This window comes from Sycon ciliatum, chromosome 6 (genome assembly GCF_964019385.1).
Source record: "Sycon ciliatum chromosome 6, ocSycCili1.1, whole genome shotgun sequence".
Taxonomy (NCBI): Eukaryota; Metazoa; Porifera; class Calcarea; order Leucosolenida; family Sycettidae; genus Sycon; species Sycon ciliatum.
The window spans coordinates 8309754-8330291 of NC_088648.1; the positions used below are offsets into that span (position 1 = coordinate 8309754).

At 44.0% G+C, this 20538-nt stretch overlaps 1 protein-coding gene across 1 annotated transcript in view; it reads left to right on the plus strand.

Annotated features, from left to right (window-relative positions):
• Positions 1 to 20196, plus strand: part of LOC135820011 (ankyrin-1-like) — a 33643-nt gene extending 13447 nt beyond the window's left edge. The window contains exons 5-10 of the mRNA XM_065333311.1: positions 12033 to 12134; positions 15303 to 15404; positions 16272 to 16373; positions 17691 to 17792; positions 18664 to 18765; positions 20086 to 20196. Of these exons, the coding sequence (XP_065189383.1) occupies positions 12033 to 12134; positions 15303 to 15404; positions 16272 to 16373; positions 17691 to 17792; positions 18664 to 18765; positions 20086 to 20196 (621 nt within the window). The remainder of the gene's footprint in view (positions 1 to 12032; positions 12135 to 15302; positions 15405 to 16271; positions 16374 to 17690; positions 17793 to 18663; positions 18766 to 20085) is intronic.
• The last annotated feature ends 342 nt before the right edge of the window (positions 20197 to 20538 follow it).

A 20538-nucleotide genomic window follows, 5' to 3' on the forward strand; every position in this document is an offset into this window, starting at 1 on the left:
TACAACTGGTGAAATTTTAATTTTTGCCTTAACTTCCCCTTTAGGAAATGGCCACACTGCCGCGTTTCCGACTGATGAAGAAGCAGCAGCTATTGCAGACGAGGCTGATATAGTTATCAGATCTTTGGGGAGCAGAGTCATCAAAATGGAGAAGAGTGGTGCGAGTGCTCTAAGTGCTGTTCGATACCGACTCGCTCGGATTCCAGTGGCCTGCGACATGGTGACTTTTTGGTGCACTTTGGACGGTGCTCGATTGGAAAACAGTGACGGTTCTTTGAACCAAGGGCATGACTCTTCGATTCAGGGCTGACACCACTACGGGATCTGAAAGTTTTAGGTCCGGGAGCTGTTCATTGTTTTGTCACTTGTCACGGTTGTGGACTCATCGTTGTAGCATAGATGAGGGTGGACTATTCCGTGCGGAAAGCCAAAATTTCTTTCTGAAAGCACAACTACTGGCAAGGAGAAACGCACATTCTCTGACTACTAGTAGTATATGACTGTACGTAGAGTTAACGGTCTGTTATTGATGAGTCATAATGTGCAACTATTAGCACAATGATGACTGCTTTGGTACTGATATTCAACTATCTGATGTTTAGTTCCATCACGTCTCGAATACGCACGCCAACGTATTCCTCTTTCTCACCTTTTTTCCCCCCGAAACTTAGAACCTTCCTAATTGGAAGGCTGTTGGTGTGCACATTTGAGACGCGATGGTTGATTGTCGGTACGACAGCTGTCATTATTTTGCTAACTGTTGCAATTTGTGACTCATCAATATCATGCTTATAATTATATTATTGTCAGTGTGGGATAACTACGGAAGGCATGTAAAACTTTGGTCACAGTAGGTTATACATAATTTGTAAGATAAAGACTGCAGAGAGATAACACAATCTATGCATGTCTGAACTTGTTTTTACCTGCACACAGTACGGTGGAATTCCTGTTCATCACGCCGCTTTCGGTGGGCATCTGGAAGTCGTCAAATATCTACTGGAACTCCAACCTGAGACTGTCTCTGCGAAGAACAAAGTGAGTCGAGCAATCTTTGGCACTCTAATGGTCACGAGTGCATAACCCAATTGTGTGCAACTTTGGCAAATGACAAATGACGCACTCGGTGCGTCAATTACACTGTAAAAGAAACAATTGACTGTGTAAATCTACACAGGTGCACAGATTCCAGGACGCGCTCTATGCATGTTGAGACTCTTGTTCGTGTGCTGTGATGTGCTGAACTCAGCACTGCGCTAGTGGGACAAAACAAAGCTCCTCATCGGCAAGCGCTTCTTTCTGAAACTAACTTTGCACAACATCGTTTTGAGGATAACTGCCTCGGGGTTCGAATTGTGGTTGACTCGAAGACTTTTTTGCGGAGTTCCAGCGACATCGAAAGAGGCCAAGCTTTGGCCAGCAGAGCCCTGGATGGATTTTTGCAAAGCGTTCTTGCGACGGCGCAATTCCTGTTCCAACTGGAAAGAGTACGACTGATCAAGTCGTTGTAAGTCTAGTTTGGACCAAACAGTTACTGAGATTCGGCAAGATACGGAAGTACCAGTTTTCAGTGACCAGCCAAAACATGATTGAGAACAGCCTTGTATGCCCCAAAAAAAGTTGGCCAAATATGTACTCGAAGGATGTAATAACAAAAGTAACATTATTGATGATTGAACCAACTGAGATACGCCTGGAAGGAACCCATCGGATGTGATTGCATTACTATTGTTGGATATCTATATTAGCGGCATGTGTCAGTGTGTCACTAGTGACTTCGGTGAGGAATTATACCATTTTTTTAATTGGCTGAACTGGGACAGTAACATGATGTCATACACCCCCACCCCCAACAGGGACACCCTAAGCCAAATCCTTGACACACCACTGCTACATGGTACATTCTCTGCATCATTCTGGTCATTTATTTACATTCCATGAAGTATTTTATGGCAATAGGCAGAATGAGCGAGGCGGACATTGTGCGTAGCAATGACAAAATAATAAGTCCTAGAATTTTCTAACCGGCTTTCATGAAACCTTCGTCAGGGAAATACGTTTCAACAATGATAAGTAGCCATGAATACTTATAAAAGCATAATGCAATTGACTTACCAGAGTTGTGTATATGACCATGCTTCACTTTATAGTGAGTTGTACGTTATATTCAATATGAGTAGTTTTCTGATGGATAAAGCATAGGAATGTCTGGTCATGTGTGTTACTTGTACACAGGACGGTGACCTTCCTGTTCATCATGCTGCCCGCAATGGAAAGCTAGACGTCGTCAAGTGTCTACTAGATCTCCAACCAGACACGATCTCTGTAAAGAACAATGTAAGTTAAACAATCTCTACCATTGACTCTCCTTACAGCACAGCACTCTTCTTGGTCATGAGGATCACTCTCCTAACTCTATGTCTAATGCTGGGGAATATCACCAGTTCGATACCGACTCGCTCGGATTTCAGTCGCCTGCCATATGGTAATTTCTTGGTGCATTTTGGACGGTGCTCGATTGGAAAACAGTGCAGGTTCTTTGAATCAAGGCCATGACTCTTCGATTCAGGGCTCACACCACTATGGGATCTGAAAGTTTTAGGTCCGGGAGCTGTTCATTGTTTTGCCACTTGTCACGGTTGTGGACTCTTCGTTGTAGCATAGATGAGGGTGGACTATTCCGTGCGGAAAGCTAAAATTTTCTTTCTGAAAGCACAACTACTGGCAAGGAGAAACGCACATTCTCTGACTACTAGTAGTATATGACTGTACGTAGAGTTAACGGTCTGATATTGATGAGTCATAATGTGCAACAATTAGCACAATGATGACTGCTGTGGCACTGATATTCACCTATCTTATGTTTAGTTCCATCACGTCTCAAATACACACGCCAACGTATTCCTCTTTCTCACCTTTCTTTCCCCCGAAACTTAGAACCTTCCAAGTTGGAAGGCTGTTGGTGTGCACATTTGAGACGTGATGGTTGAATGTCGGTACGACAGCTGTCATTATTGTGCTAACTGTTGCACTTTGTGACTCATCAATATCATGCTTATAATTATATTATTGTCAGTGTGGGATAACTACGGAAGGCATGTAAAACTTTGGTCACAGTAGGTTATACATAATTTGTAAGATAAAGACTGCAGATAGATAACATGATGTATGAATGTCTGAACTTGTCTTTACCTGCACACAGTTCGGTCAAATTCCTGTTCATCAAGCCGCTTTCGATGGGCATCTGGAAGTCGTCAAATATCTACTGGAACTCCAACCTGAGACTGTCTCTGCGAAGAACAAAGTGAGTCGAGCAATCTTTGGCACTCTAACGGTCACGAGTGCATAACCCAAGTGTGTGCAACTTTGGCAAATGACAAATGACGCACTCGGTGCGTCAATTACACTGTAAAAGAAACAATTGACTGTGTAAATCTACACAGGTGCACAGATTCCAGGACGCGCTCTATGCATGTTGAGACTCTTGTTCGTGTGCTGTGATGTGCTGAACTCAGCACTGCGCTAGTGGGACAAAACAAAGCTCCTCATCGGCAAGCGCTTCTTTCTGAAACTAACTTTGCACAACATCGTTTTGAGGATAACTGCCTCGGGGTTCGAATTGTGGTTGACTCGAAGACTTTTTTGCGGAGTTCCAGCGACATCGAAAGAGGCCAAGCTTTGGCCAGCAGAGCCCTGGATGGATTTTTGCAAAGCGTTCTTGCGACGGCGCAATTCCTGTTCCAACTGGAAAGAGTACGACTGATCAAGTCGTTGTAAGTCTAGTTTGGACCAAACAGTTACTGAGATTCGGCAAGATACGGAAGTACCAGTTTTCAGTGACCAGCCAAAACATGATTGAGAACAGCCTTGTATGCCCCAAAAAAAGTTGGCCAAATATGTACTCGAAGGATGTAATAACAAAAGTAACATTATTGATGATTGAACCAACTGAGATACGCCTGGAAGGAACCCATCGGATGTGATTGCATTACTATTGTTGGATATCTATATTAGCGGCATGTGTCAGTGTGTCACTAGTGACTTCGGTGAGGAATTATACCATTTTTTTAATTGGCTGAACTGGGACAGTAACATGACGTCATACACCCCCACCCCCAACAGGGACACCCTAAGCCAAATCCTTGACACACCACTGCTACATGGTACATTCTCTGCATCATTCTGGTCATTTATTTACATTCCATGAAGTATTTTATGGCAATAGGCAGAATGAGCGAGGCGGACATTGTGCGTAGCAATGACAAAATAATAAGTCCTAGAATTTTCTAACCGGCTTTCATGAAACCTTCGTCGGGGGAAATACGTTTCAACAATGATAACTAGCCATGAATACTTATAAAAGCATAATGCAATTGACTTACCAGAGTTGTGTATATGACCATGCTTCACTTTATAGTGAGTTGTACGTTATATTCAATATGAGTAGTTTTCTGATGGATAAAGCATAGGAATGTCTGGTCATGTGTGTTACTTGTACACAGGACGGTGACCTTCCTGTTCATCATGCTGCCCGCAATGGAAAGCTAGACGTCGTCAAGTGTCTACTAGATCTCCAACCAGACACGATCTCTGTAAAGAACAATGTAAGTTAAACAATCTCTACCATTGACTCTCCTTACAGCACAGCACTCTTCTTGGTCATGAGGATCACTCTCCTAACTCTATGTCTAATGCTGGGGAATATCACCAGTTCGATACCGACTCGCTCGGATTTCAGTCGCCTGCCATATGGTAATTTCTTGGTGCATTTTGGACGGTGCTCGATTGGAAAACAGTGCAGGTTCTTTGAATCAAGGCCATGACTCTTCGATTCAGGGCTCACACCACTATGGGATCTGAAAGTTTTAGGTCCGGGAGCTGTTCATTGTTTTGCCACTTGTCACGGTTGTGGACTCTTCGTTGTAGCATAGATGAGGGTGGACTATTCCGTGCGGAAAGCTAAAATTTTCTTTCTGAAAGCACAACTACTGGCAAGGAGAAACGCACATTCTCTGACTACTAGTAGTATATGACTGTACGTAGAGTTAACGGTCTGATATTGATGAGTCATAATGTGCAACAATTAGCACAATGATGACTGCTGTGGCACTGATATTCACCTATCTTATGTTTAGTTCCATCACGTCTCAAATACACACGCCAACGTATTCCTCTTTCTCACCTTTCTTTCCCCCGAAACTTAGAACCTTCCAAGTTGGAAGGCTGTTGGTGTGCACATTTGAGACGTGATGGTTGAATGTCGGTACGACAGCTGTCATTATTGTGCTAACTGTTGCACTTTGTGACTCATCAATATCATGCTTATAATTATATTATTGTCAGTGTGGGATAACTACGGAAGGCATGTAAAACTTTGGTCACAGTAGGTTATACATAATTTGTAAGATAAAGACTGCAGATAGATAACATGATGTATGAATGTCTGAACTTGTCTTTACCTGCACACAGTTCGGTCAAATTCCTGTTCATCAAGCCGCTTTCGATGGGCATCTGGAAGTCGTCAAATATCTACTGGAACTCCAACCTGAGACTGTCTCTGCGAAGAACAAAGTGAGTCGAGCAATCTTTGGCACTCTAACGGTCACGAGTGCATAACCCAAGTGTGTGCAACTTTGGCAAATGACAGACTACACAGTGTCATTTTTAGGGGAGTGCGCTGGGTGCACCCGCTCCTCCCTCAAATATTTTGACCTGGATGTCAAAAAACACCAATCTGCTGCACGGGCTGCAGATGGTGGGAGGCTAGCATCCAAAAGCGGTACGTACGTACGTGGTGCGTCAATTACACTGTGAAAGAAACAATTGACTGGGTAAATCTACACAGGTGCACAGATTCCAGGACGCGCTCTATGCATGTTGAGACTCTTGATCGTGTGCTGTGATGTGCTGAACGCAGCGCTGTGCTAGTCGGACAAAAACAAAGCTTCTCATCGGCAAGCGCCTCTTTCTGAAACTAACTTTGTACAACAATGTTTTGAGGATAATTGCCTAGGGGTTCGAATTGTGGTTGACTCGAAGACTTTTCTGCGAAGTCTCAGCGACATCCAGAGCCCTGGATGGATTTTTGCAAAGCGTTCTTGCGACGGCGCAATTCCAGTTTCAACTGGAAAGAGTACGCCTGATCAAGTCGTTGTAAGTCTAGTTCGGAGCGAACAGTTACTGACATTCGGCCAGATGCGGAAGTACCAGGTTTCAGTGCTCAGCCAAAACATGATTGAGAACAGCCTTGTATGCTCCAAAAAAAATTAGGCAAGGATTTACTAACTAAAGTACCATGATTGATGATTGTAACACTTGAGATACGCCTGTAAGAAACATATCGGATGTGATTGCATTACTATTGTTGGATATCTACATGACCGGGCTGTGTGACTGCGTCACTAGTGACTAGGGTGAGGAATGATACCTTTTTTTCCCAAATTGGCCGAACTGGGACAGTAGCATGATGTCCTACACCCCACCCCCGACAGGGACCCCCTAAGCCAAATCCTGGACAAACCACCGCTACATGGTACATTCTCTGCATCATTCTGGTCATTTATTTACATTCCATGAAGTATTTTATGGCAATCGGCAGAATGAGCGAGGCGCACATTGTGCTTAGCAATGACAAAATATTGCGTCCTAGAATTTCCTAACCGGCTTTCATGAGACCTTCGTCAGGGAAATACGTTTCAACAATGATAACCAGCCATGAATACTTATAAAAGTATAATGCAATTGACTTACCAGAGTTGTGTATATGACCATGCTTCACATCATAGTGAGTTGTACGTTATATTCAATATGAGTACTTTTCTGATGGATAAAGATCAGGAATGTCTGGTCATGTGTGTTACTTGTACACAGAGAGGTTACCTTCCTGTTCATTGTGCTGCCCACAATGGAAAGCTAGACGTCGTCAAGTATCTACTAGATATCCAATCAGACACGATCTCTGTAAAGAGCACTGTAAGTTGAACAATCTCTACCATTGACTCTCCTTACAGCACAGCACTCTTCTTGGTAATAAGGATCACTGTGCAAGCTCTATGTCTATTGCTGGGGAATATCACCAGATCGATACCGACTCGCTCGGATTCCAGTCGCCTGCCCTATGGTAATTTGTTTGTGCATTTTGGACGGTGCTCGATTGGAAAACAGTGAAGGTTCTTTGAATCAAGGGCATGACTCTTCGATTCAGGGGTCACACAACTACGGGATCTGAAAGTTTTAGGTCTGGGAGCTGTTCATTGTTTTGTCACTTGTCACGGTTGTGGACTCTTCGTTGTAGCATAGATGAGGGTGGACTATTCCGTGCGGAAAGCTAAAATTTTCTTTCTGAAAGCACAACTACTGGCAAGGAGAAACGCACATTCTCTGACTACTAGTAGTATATGACTGCACGTAGAGTTAACGGTCTGATATTGATGAGTCATAATGTGCAGCAATTAGCACAATGATGACTGCTGTGGCACTGATATTCACCTATCTTATGTTTAGTTCCATCACGTCTCGAACACGCACGTCAACATATTCCTCTTTCTCACTTTTCTTTCCCCCGAAACTTAGAACCTTCCAAGTTGGAAGGCTGCACAGGTGCACAGATTCCAGGACTCGCTCTATGCATGTTCAGACTCTTGATCGTGTGCTGTGATGTGCTGAACGCAGCGCTGCGCTAGTGGGACAAAACAAAGCTTTTCACCGGCACGCGCTTCTTTCTGAAACTAACTTTGTACAACAATGTTTTGAGGATAATCGCCTAGGGGTTCGAATTGTGGTTGACTCGAAGACTTTTCTGCGAAGTATCAGCGACATTCAGACAGGCCAAGCTTTGGCCAGCAGAGCCCTGGATGGATGTTTGCAAAGCGTTTTTGCGACGGCGCAATTCCTGTTCCAACTGGAAATAGTAGGACTGATCAAGTCGTTGTAAGTCAGTTCCGAGCGAACAGTTACTGACATTCGGCCAGATGCGGAAGTACCAGTTTTCAGTGACCAGCCAGAACATGATTGAGAACAGCCTTGTATGCTCCAAACAAAGCTGGCCAAGGATGTACTCGAAGGATGTAATAACAAAAGTAACATTATTGATGATTGTAGCAACTGAGATACTGTTGGAAGAAACACATCGGATGTGATTGCATTACTATTGTTGGATATTTATATGAGCAGCATGTGTCACTGTGTCACTAGTGACTTGGGTGAGGAATTATACATTTTTTTATTGGCTGAACTGGGACAGTAACATGATGTCATACACCCCACCCCTGACAGGGACCCCCTAAGCCAAATCCTGGACACACCACTGCTACATGGTACATTCTCTGCATCATTCTGGTCATTTATTTACATTCCATGAAGTATTTTATGGCAATAGGCAGAATGAGCGAGGCGGAAATTGTGTGTAGCAAAGACAAAATAATGCGTTCTAGAATTTCCTAACCGGCTTTCATGAGACCTTCGTCAGGGAAATACGTTTCAACAATGATAACTAGCACTGAATACTTATAAAAGCATAATGCAATTGACTTACCAGAGTTGTGTATATGACGATGCCTCACTTCATAGTGAGTTGTACGTTATATTCAATATGAGTACCTTTCTGATGGATAAAGCTTAGGAATGTCTGGTCATGTGTGTTACTTGTATACAGACAGGTGGCCTTCCTGTTCATCTTGCTGCCCGCAATGGAAAGCTAGACGTCGTCAAGTGTCTACTAGATCTCCAATCAGACACGATCTCTGTCAAGGACAACGTAAGTTGAACAATCTCTACCATTGACTCTCCTTACAGCACAGCACTCTTCTTGGTAATAAGGATCACTGTCCAAGCTCTATGTCTATTGCTGGGGAATATCACTAGTTCGATACCGACTCGCTCAGATTTCAGTCGCCTGCCATATGGTAATTTGTTGGTGTTTTTGGACGGTGCTCGATTGGAAAACAGTGAAGGTTCTTTGAATCAAGGGCATGACTCTTCGATTCAGGGCTCACACCACTACGGGATCTGAAAGTTTTAGGTCCGGGAGCTGTTCATTGTTTTGTCACTTGTCACGGTTGTGGATTCTTCGTTGTAGCATACATGAAGGCGGACTATTTCGTGCGGAAAGCTAAAATTTTCTTTCTGAAAGAACAACTGCTGGCAAGGAGAAACGCACATTCTCTGACTACTAGTAGTATATGACTGTACGTAGAGTTAACGGTCTGATATTGATGAGTCATAATGTAGCACAATGATGACTGCTGTGGGACTGATATTCAACTATCTGATGTTTAGTTCCATCACGTCTCAAATACACACGCCAATGTATTCCTCTTTCTCACCTTCCCCTCCCCCCCCCCCCCCCGAAACTTAGAACCATCCAAGTTGGAAGGCTGTTGGTATGCACATTTGAGACGTGATGGTTGAATATCGGTACCACAGCTGTAATTATTTTGCTAACTGTTGCACTTTGTGACTCATCAATATCATGCTTATAATTATATTATTGTCAGTGTGGGATAACTACGGATGGCATGTAAAACTTTGGTCACAGTAGGTTATACATAATTTGTAAGATAAAGACTGCAGAGAGATAACATAATGTTTGCATGTCTGAACTTGTCTTTACCTGCACACAGGAAGGTCAAATTCCTGTTCATCACGCCGCTTTCTCTGGGAATCTGGAAGTCGTCAAGTATTTACTAGAACTCCAACCCGAGACTGTCTCTGCGAAGTGCATTGTGAGTCGAGCAATCTTTGGCACTCTAATGGTCACGAGTGCATAACCCAAGTGTGTGCAACTTTGGCAAATGACCGACTAGACAGTGTCATTTTTGGGGGAGTGCGCTGGGGGTACCAACCCCCCCCTCAAATATTTTGACCTGGGTGTCAAAAAAAGACCAATCTGCTGCTCGGGCCGCAGATGGTGGGAGGCTAGCATCCAAAAGCGGTACGTACGGTACGCGGTGCGTCAATAACACTGTGAAAGAAACAATTGACTGTGTAAATCTACACAGGTGCACAGATTCCAGGACGCGCTCTATGCATGTTGAGACTCTTGATCGTGTGCTGTGATGTGCTGAACGCAGCGCTGTGCTAGTGGGACAAAAACAAAGCTTCTCATCGGCACGCGCCTCTTTCTGAAACTAACTTTGTACAACTTTGTTTTGAGGATAATCGCCTAGGGGTTCGAATTGTGGTTGACTCGAAGACTTTTCTGCAAAGTCTCAGCGACAAGCTAGCCAAAGCCAAGCTTTGGCTAGCAGAGCCCTGGATGGATTTTTGCAAAGCTTTCTTGCGACGGCGCAATTCATGTTCCAACTGGAAAGAGTACGCCTGATCAAGTCGTTGTAAGTCTAGTTCGGAGCGAACAGTTACTGACATGCGGCCAGATGCGGAAGTACCAGGTTTCAGTGCTCAGCCAAAACATGATTGAGAACAGCCTTGTATGCTCCAAAAAAATTAGGCAAGGATTTACTAACTAAAGTACCATTATTGATGATTGTAACACTTGAGATACGCCTGTAAGAAACACATCGTATGTGATTGCATTACTATTGTTGGATATCTATATGACCGGCCTGTGTCACTGTGTCACTGGGGACTTGGGTGAGGAATTATACCATTTTTTCAAATTGGCTGAACTGGGACAGTAACATGATGTCATACACCCTCCCTCCCCCCCCCCCCCCCCCCCCAGCCGGGACCCCCTAAGCCAAATCCTGGACACAACACTGCAACATGGTACATTCTCTGCATCATTCTGGTCATTTATTTACATTGCATGAAGTATTTTATAGCAATAGGCAGAATGAGCGAGGCGGACATTGTGCATAGCAATGACAAAGTAATGCGTCCTAGAATTTCCTATCCGGCTTTCATGAGACCTTCGTCAGGGAAATACGTTTCAACAATGATAACTAGCCATGAATACTTATAAAAGCATAATTCAATTGACTTACCAGAGTTGTGTATATGACCATGCTTCACATCATAGTGAGTTGTACGTTATATTCAATATGAGTAGTTTTCTGATGGATAAAGCATAGGAATGTCTGGTCATGTGTGTTACTTGTACACAGGATGGTGACCTTCCTGTTCATCGTGCTGCCTATAATGGAAAGCTAGACGTCGTCAAGTATCTACTAGATCTCCAACCAGACACGATCTCTGTAAAGAGCAACGTAAGTTGAACAATCTCTACCATTGACTCTCCTTACAGCACAGCACTCTTCTTGGTCATGAGGATCACTGTCCTAACTCTATGTCTATTGCTGGGGAATATCATCAGTTCCATACCGACTCGCTCGCATTCCAGTCGCCTGCCATATGATAATCTTTTTTGGTGCATTTTGGACGGTGCTCGATTGGAAAACAATGAAGGTTCTTTGAATCAAGGGCATGACTCTTCGATTCAGGGCTCACACAACTACGGGATCTGAAAGTTTTAGGTCGGGGAGCTGTTCATTGTTTTGTCACTTGTCACGGTTGTGGACTCATCGTTGTAGCATAGATGAGGGTGGACTATTCCGTGCGGAAAGCTAAAATTTTCTTTCTGAAAGCACGACTACTGGCAAGGAGAAACACACATTCTCTGACTACTAGTAGTATATGACTGTACATAGAGTTAACGGTCTGATATTGATGAGTCATAATGTGCAACTATTAGCACAATGTTGAGTGCTGTGGTACTGATATTCAACTATCTGATGTTTAGTTCCATCACGTCTCGAATACGCACGCCAACGCATTCCTCTTTCTCACCTTTTTTCCCCCCAAAACTTAGAACCTTCCAAGATGGAAGGCTTCTGGTGTGCACATTTGAGACGTGATGGTTGAATGTCGGTACCACAGCTGTCATTATTGTGCTAACTGTTGCACTTTGTGACTCATCAATATCATGCTTATAATTATATTATTGTCAGTGTGGGATAACTACGGAAGACATGTAAAACTTTGGTCACAGTATGTTATACATAATTTGAAAGATACAGTCTGCAGATAGATAACATGATGTATGAATGTCTGAACTTGTCTTTACCTGCACACAGCTCGGTCGATCTCCTGTTCATGACGCCGCTTTCACTGGCCATCTGGAAGTCGTCAAGTATTTACTAGAACTCCAACCCGAGACTGTCTCTGCGGCGGAAAACGTGAGTCGAGCAATCTTTGGCACTCTAATGGTCACGAGTGCCTAACCCAAGTGTGTGCAACTTTGGAAAATGACAGACAACACAGTTTCATTTTTAGGGGAGTGCGCTGGGCGCACCAGCCCCTCCCTCAAATATTTTGACCTGGATGTCAAAAAACACCAATCTGCTGCACGGGCTGCAGATGGCGGGAGGCTAGTATCCAAAAGCGGTACGTACGTACGTGGTGCGTCAATTACACTGTGAAAGAAACAATTGACTGTGTAAATCTACACAGGTGCACAGATTCCAGGACGCGCTCTATGCATGTTGAGTCTCTTGATCGTGTGCTGTGATGTGCTGAACTCAGCACTGCGCTAGTGGGACAAAAAAAAAGCTTCTCATCGGCAAGCTCCTCTTTCTGAAACTAACTTTGTACAACAATGTTTTGAGGATAATCGCCTCGGTGTTCGAAACGTGGTTGACTCGAAGACTTTTCTGCGGAATCTCATTGACATCCAAAGAGGCCAAGCTTTGGCCAGCAGAGCCCTGGATGGATATTTGCAAGGCGCTCTTGTGACGGCGCAATTCCTGTTCCAACTGGAAAGAGTACGACTGATCAAATCGTTGTAAGTCCAGTTTGGAGCGGGCTGACATTCCACCAGAAGCAGAAGCACCTGTCGTCAGTGACCAGCAAGAACATGATGATGACTGGCAAGGAGAAACACACATTCTCTGACTACTAGTAGTATATGACTGTACGTAGAGTTAACGGTCTGATATTGATGAATCATAATGTGCAACAATTAGCACAATGATGAGTGCTGTGGTACTGATATTCAACTATCTGATGTTTAGTTCCATCACGTCTCGAATACACACGCCAATGCATTCCTCTTTCTCACCATTCCCCCCCCCCCCAAACTTAGAACGTTCCAAGTTGGAAGACTGTTGGTATGCACATTTGAGACGTGATGGTTGAATGTCGGTACCACAGCTGTCATTATTGTGCTAACTGTTGCACTTTGTGACTCATCATTATCATGCTTATAATTATATTATTGTCAGTGTGGGATAACTATGGAATGCATGTAAAACTTTGGTCACAGTCGGTTAACATAATTTGTAAGATACAGACTGCAGATAGATAACATGATGTATGAATGTCTGAACTTGTCTTTACCTGCACACAGATCGGTCGCATTCCTGTTCATCACGCCGCTTCCGGTGGGCATCTGGAAGTCGTCAAATATCTACTGGAACTCCAACCCGAGACTGTCTCTGCGAAGGACAAAGTGAGTCGAGCAATCTTTGGCACTCTAATGGTCACGAGTGCATAACCCAAGTGTGCGCAACTTTGGCAAATGACGGACTAGACAGTGTGATCTTTCGGGGAGTGCGCTGGGGGCACCCGCTCCTCCCTCAATTATTTTGACCTGGGTGTCAAAAAAACACCAATCTGCTGCACGGGCTGCAGATGTTGGGAGGCTAGTATCCAAAAGCGGTACGTACGTACCTTCCAAGATTCCGGCTGTTGGTGTGCACATTTGAGACGTGATGGTTGAATGTCGGTACCACAGCTGTCATTATTGTGCTAACTGTTGCACTTTGTGACTCATCATTATCATGCTTATAATTATATTATCGTCAGTGTGGGATAACTATGGATGGCATGTAAAACTTTGGTCACAGTAGGTTATACATAATTTGTAAGATATAGACTGCAGAGAGATAACATAATGTTTGCATGTCTGAACTTGTCTTTACCTGCACACAGCACGGTCAAATTCCTGTTCATCTCGCCGCTTCCGGTGGGCATCTGGAAGTCGTCAAATATCTACTGGAACTCCAACCCGAGACTGTCTCTGCGAAGGACAAAGTGAGTCGAGCAATCTTTGGCACTCTAATGGTCACGAGTGCATAACCCAAGTGTGCGCAACTTTGGCAAATGACGGACTAGACAGTGTCATCTTTCGGGGAGTGCGCTGGGGGCACCCGCCCCTCCCTCAATTATTTTGACCTGGGTGTCAAAAAAACACCAATCTGCTGCACGGGCTGCAGATGTTGGGAGGCTAGTATCCAAAAGCGGTACGTACGTACGCGGTGCGTCAATTACACTGTAAAAGAAACAATTGACTGTGTAAATCTACACAGGTGCACAGATTCCAGGACGCGCTCTATGCATGTTGAGTCTCTTGATCGTGTGCTGTGATGTGCTGAACTCAGCACTGCGCTAGTGGGACAAAAAAAAAGCTTCTCATCGGCAAGCTCCTCTTTCTGAAACTAACTTTGTACAACAATGTTTTGAGGATAATCGCCTCGGTGTTCGAAACGTGGTTGACTCGAAGACTTTTCTGCGGAATCTCATTGACATCCAAAGAGGCCAAGCTTTGGCCAGCAGAGCCCTGGATGGATATTTGCAAGGCGCTCTTGTGACGGCGCAATTCCTGTTCCAACTGGAAAGAGTACGACTGATCAAATCGTTGTAAGTCCAGTTTGGAGCGGGCTGACATTCCACCAGAAGCAGAAGCACCTGTCGTCAGTGACCAGCCAGAACATGATGAGGAACAGCCTTGTATGCTCCGAAAATAATTTTTTGGCAAGGGTGTACTAACTAAAGTGAACTGATGATTGTAGCAACTGAGATACGCCTGGAAGAAACCCATCGAATGTGATTGCATTACTATTGTTGGATATCTATATTACCGGCCTGTGTCACTGTGTCACTAGTGACTTGGGTGAGGAATTATACCATTTTTTTAAAGTTGGCTGAACTGGGACAGTAACATGATGTCATACAACCCCCCCAGCCGGGACCCCCTAAGCAAAATCCTGGACACAACACTGCAACATGGTACATTCTCTGCATCATTCTGGTCATTTATTTACATTGCATGAAGTATTTTATAGCAATAGGCAGAATGAACGAGGCGGACATTGTGCATAGCAATGACAAAGTAATGCGTCCTAGAATTTCCTATCCGGCTTTCATGAGACCTTCGTCAGGGAAATACGTTTCAACAATGATAACTAGCCATGAATACTTATAAAAGCATAATTCAATTGACTTACCAGAGTTGTGTATATGACCATGCTTCACATCATAGTGAGTTGTACGTTATATTCAATATGAGTAGTTTTCTGATGGATAAAGCATAGGAATGTCTGGTAATGTGTGTTACTTGTACACAGGATGGTGACCTTCCTGTTCATCGTGCTGCCTATAAAGGAAAGCTAGACGTCGTCAAGTATCTACTAGATCTCCAACCAGACACGATCTCTGTAAAGAGCAACGTAAGTTGAACAATCTCTACCATTGACTCTCCTTACAGCACAGCACTCTTCTTGGTCATGAGGATCACTGTCCTAACTCTATGTCTATTGCTGGGGAATATCATCAGTTCCATACCGACTCGCTCGCATTCCAGTCGCCTGCCATATGATAATCTTATTTTATGCATTTTGGACGGTGCTCGATTGGAAAACAGTGAAGTTTCTTTGAATCAAGGGCATGACTCTTCGATTCAGGGCTCACACAACTACGGGATCTGAAAGTTATAGGTCGGGGAGCTGTTCATTGTTTTGTCACTTGTCACGGTTGTGGACTCATCGTTGTAGCATAGATGAGGGTGGACTATTCCGTGCGGAAAGCTAAAATTTTCTTTCTGAAAGCACGACTACTGGCAAGGAGAAACGCACATTCTCTGACTAATAGTAGTATATGAGTGTACATAGAGTTAACGGTCTGATATTGATGAGTCATAATGTGCAACTATTAGCACAATGTTGAGTGCTGTGGTACTGATATTCAACTATCTGATGTTTAGTTCCATCACGTCTCGAATACGCACGCCAACGCATTCCTCTTTCTCACCTTTTTTCCCCCCAAAACTTAGAACCTTCCAAGATGGAAGGCTTCTGGTGTGCACATTTGAGACGTGATGGTTGAATGTCGGTACCACAGCTGTCATTATTGTGCTAACTGTTGCACTTTGTGACTCATCAATATCATGCTTATAATTATATTATTGTCAGTGTGGGATAACTACGGAAGACATGTAAAACTTTGGTCACAGTATGTTATACATAATTTGAAAGATACAGTCTGCAGATAGATAACATGATGTATGCATGTCTGAACTTGTCTTTACCTGCACACAGAACGGTGGCATTCCTGTTCATCACGCCGCTTTCGGTGGGCATCTGGAAGTCGTCAAATATCTACTGGAACTCCAACCCGAGACTGTCTCTGCGAAGAACAACGTGAGTCGAGCAATCTTTGGCACTGTAATGGTCACGAGTGCCTAACCCAAGTGCGTGCAACTTTGGAAAATGACAGACTACACAGTTTCATTTTTAGGGGAGTGCGCTGGGCGCACCAGCCCCTCCCTCAAATTTTTTGACCTGGATGTCAAAAAACACCAATCTGCTGCACGGGCTGCAGATGGCGGGAGGCTAGCATCCAAAAGCGGTACGTACGTACGTGGTGCGTCAATTACACTGTGAAGGAAACAATTGACTGTGTAAATCTACACAGGTGCACAGATTCCAGGACGCGCTCTATGCATGTTGAGACTTTTGATCGTGTGCTGTGATGTGCTGAACTCAGCGCTGCGCTAGTGGGACAAAACAAAGCTTCTCATTGGCACGCGCTTCTTTCTGAAACTAACTTTGTACAACAATGTTTTGAGGATGATCGCCTAGGGGTCTGAATTGTGGTTGACTCGAAGACTTTTTTTGCGGAGTTCCAGCGACATCTAGAGAGGCCAAGCTTTGGCCAGCAGAGCCCTGGATGGATTGTTGCAAAGCGTTCTTGCGACGGCGCAATTCCTGTTTCAACTGGAAAGAGTACTCCTGATCAAATCTTAAGTTTAGTTCGGAGCGAACAGTTACTGACATTCGGCCAGATGTGGAAGTACCAGGTTTCAGTGCTCAGCCAAAACATGATTGAGAACAGCCTTGTATGCTCCAAAAAAATTAGGCAAGGATTTACTAACTAAAGTACCATGATTTATGATTGTAGCAACTGAGATACGCCTGTAAGAAACCCATCGAATGTGATTGCATTACTATTGTTGGATGTCTATATGACCGGGCTGTGTGACTGTGTCACTAGTGACTAGTGCGAGGAATGATACCTTTTTTCCCAAATTGGCTGAACTGGGACAGTAGCATGATGTCCTACACCCCACCCCCGACAGGGACCCCCTAAGCCAAATCCTGGACAAACCACAGCTACATGGTACATTCTCTGCATCATTCTGGTCATTTATTTACATTCCATGAAGTATTTTATGGCAATAGGCAGAATGAGCGAGGCGGACATTGTGCTTAGCAATGACAAAATAATGCGTCCTAGAATTTCCTAACCGGCTTTCATGAGACATTTGTCAGGGAAATACGTTTCAACAATGATAACTAGCCATGAATACTTATAAAAGCATAATGCAGTTGACTTACCAGAGTTGTGTATATGACCATGCTTCACATCATAGTGAGTTGTACGTTATAGTCAGTATGAGTACTTTTCTGATGGATAAAGTATAGGAATGTCTGGTCATGTGTGTTACTTGTACACAGGTAGGTGAACTTCCTGTTCACGCTGCTGCCTATAATGGAATGCTAGACGTCGTCAAGTGTCTACTAGATCTCCAACCAGACACGATCTCTGTAAAGAACAACGTAAGTTGAACAATCTCTACCATTGACTCTCCTTACAGCACAGCACTCTTCTTGGTCATGAAGATCACTGTCCTAGCTCTATTTCTATTGCTGGGGAATATCACAAGTTCGATACCGACTTGCTCGGATTCCAGTCGCCTGCCACATGATAATCTTTTTTGGTGCATTTTGGACGGTGCTCGATTGGAAAACAATGAAGGTTCTTTGAATCAAGGGCATGACTCTTCGATTCAGGGCTCACACCACTACGGGATCTGAAAGTTTTAGGTCTGGGAGCTGTTCATTGTTTTGTCACTTGTCCCGGTTGTGGACTCATCGTTGTAGTATAGATGAGGGTGGACATTTCCGTGTGGAAAGCTAAAATTTTCTTTCTGAAAGCACAACTACTGGCAAGGAGAAACGCACATTCTCTGAATACTAGTAGTATATGACTGTACATAGAGTTAACGGTCTGATATTGATGAGTCATAATGTGCAACAATTAGCACAATGATGAGTGCTGTGGTACTGATATTCAACTATCTGATGTTTAGTTCCATCACGTCTCGAATACACACGCCAATGCATTCCTCTTTCTCACCATTCCCCCCCCCCCCCCGAAACTTAGAACGTTCCAAGTTGGAAGACTGTTGGTATGCACATTTGAGACGTGATGGTTGAATGTCGGTACCACAGCTGTCATTATTGTGCTAACTGTTGCACTTTGTGACTCATCAATATCATGCTTATAATTATATTATTGTCAGTGTGGGATAACTATGGAATGCATGTAAAACTTTGGTCACAGTAGGTTAACATAATTTGTAAGATACAGACTGCAGATAGATAACATGATGTATGAATGTCTGAACTTGTCTTTACATGCACACAGATCGGTCGCATTCCTGTTCATCACGCCGCTTCCGGTGGGCATCTGGAAGTCGTCAAATATCTACTGGAACTCCAACCCGAGACTGTCTCTGAGAAGGACAAAGTGAGTCGAGCAATCTTTGGCACTCTAATGGTCACGAGTGCATAACCCAAGTGTGCGCAACTTTGGCAAATGACGGACTAGACAGTGTCATCTTTCGGGGAGTGCGCTGGGGGCACCCGCTCCTCCCTCAATTATTTTGACCTGGGTGTCAAAAAAACACCAATCTGCTGCACGGGCTGCAGATGTTGGGAGGCTAGTATCCAAAAGCGGTACGTACGTACGCGGTGCGTCAATTACACTGTAAAAGAAACAATTGACTGTGTAAATCTACACAGGTGCACAGATTCCAGGGCGCGCTCTATGCATGTTGAGTCTCTTGATCGTGTGCTGTGATGTGCTGAACTCAGCACTTCGCTAGTGGGACAAAAAAACAGCTTCTCATCGGCAAGCTCCTCTTTCTGAAACTAACTTTGTACAACAATGTTTTGAGGATAATCGCCTCGGTGTTCGAAACGTGGTTGACTCGAAGACTTTTCTGCGGAATCTCATTGACATCCAAAGAGGCCAAGCTTTGGCCAGCAGAGCCCTGGATGGATATTTGCAAGGCGCTCTTGTGACGGCGCAATTCCTGTTCCAACTGGAAAGAGTACGACTGATCAAATCGTTGTAAGTCCAGTTTGGAGGGGGCTGACATTCCACCAGAAGCAGAAGCACCTGTCGTCAGTGACCAGCCAGAACATGATGAGGAACAGCCTTGTATGCTCCGAAAATAATTTTTTGGCAAGGGTGTACTAACTAAAGTAAACTGATGATTGTAGCAACTGAGATACGCCTGGAAGAAACCCATCGAATGTGATTGCATTACTATTGTTGGATATCTATATTACCGGCCTGTGTCACTGTGTCACTAGTGACTTGGGTGAGGAATTATACCATTTTTTTAAAGTTGGCTGAACTGGGACAGTAACATGATGTCATACAACCCCCCCCCCCCCCAGCCGGGACCCCCTAAGCAAAATCCTGGACACAACACTGCAACATGGTACATTCTCTGCATCATTCTGGTTTTTTATTTACATTGCATGAAGTATTTTATAGCAATAGGCAGAATGAACGAGGCGGACATTGTGCATAGCAATGACAAAGTAATGCGTCCTAGAATTTCCTATCCGGCTTTCATGAGACCTTCGTCAGGGAAATACGTTTCAACAATGATAACTAGCCATGAACACTTATAAAAGCATAATGCAATTGACTTACCAGAGTTGTGTATATGACCATGCTTCACATCATAGTGAGTTGTACGTTATATTCAATATGAGTAGTTTTCTGATGGATAAAGCATAGGAATGTCTGGTCATGTGTGTTTCTTGTACACAGGCAGGTGACCTTTCTGTTCATTTCGCTGCCCATAAAGGAAAGCTAGACGTTGTCAAGTATCTACTAGATCTCCAACGAGACATGATCTCTGTAAAGAACAATGTAAGTTGAACAATCTCTACCATTGACTCTCCTTACAGCACAGCACTCTTCTTGGTCATGAGGATCACTGTCCTAACTCTATGTCTATTGCTGGGGAATATCACCAGTTCCATACCGACTCGCTCGGATTCCAGTCGCCTGCCATATGGTAATGTTTTGGTGCATTTTGAACGGTGCCCGATTGGAAAACAGTAAAGGTTCTTTGAATCAAGGGCATGACTCTTCGATTTAGGGCTTACACCACTACGGGATCTGAAAGTTTTAGGTCTGGGAGCTGTACATTGTTTTGTCACTTGTCACGGTTGTGGACTCATCGTTGTAGCATAGATGAGGGTGGACTATTCCGTGCGG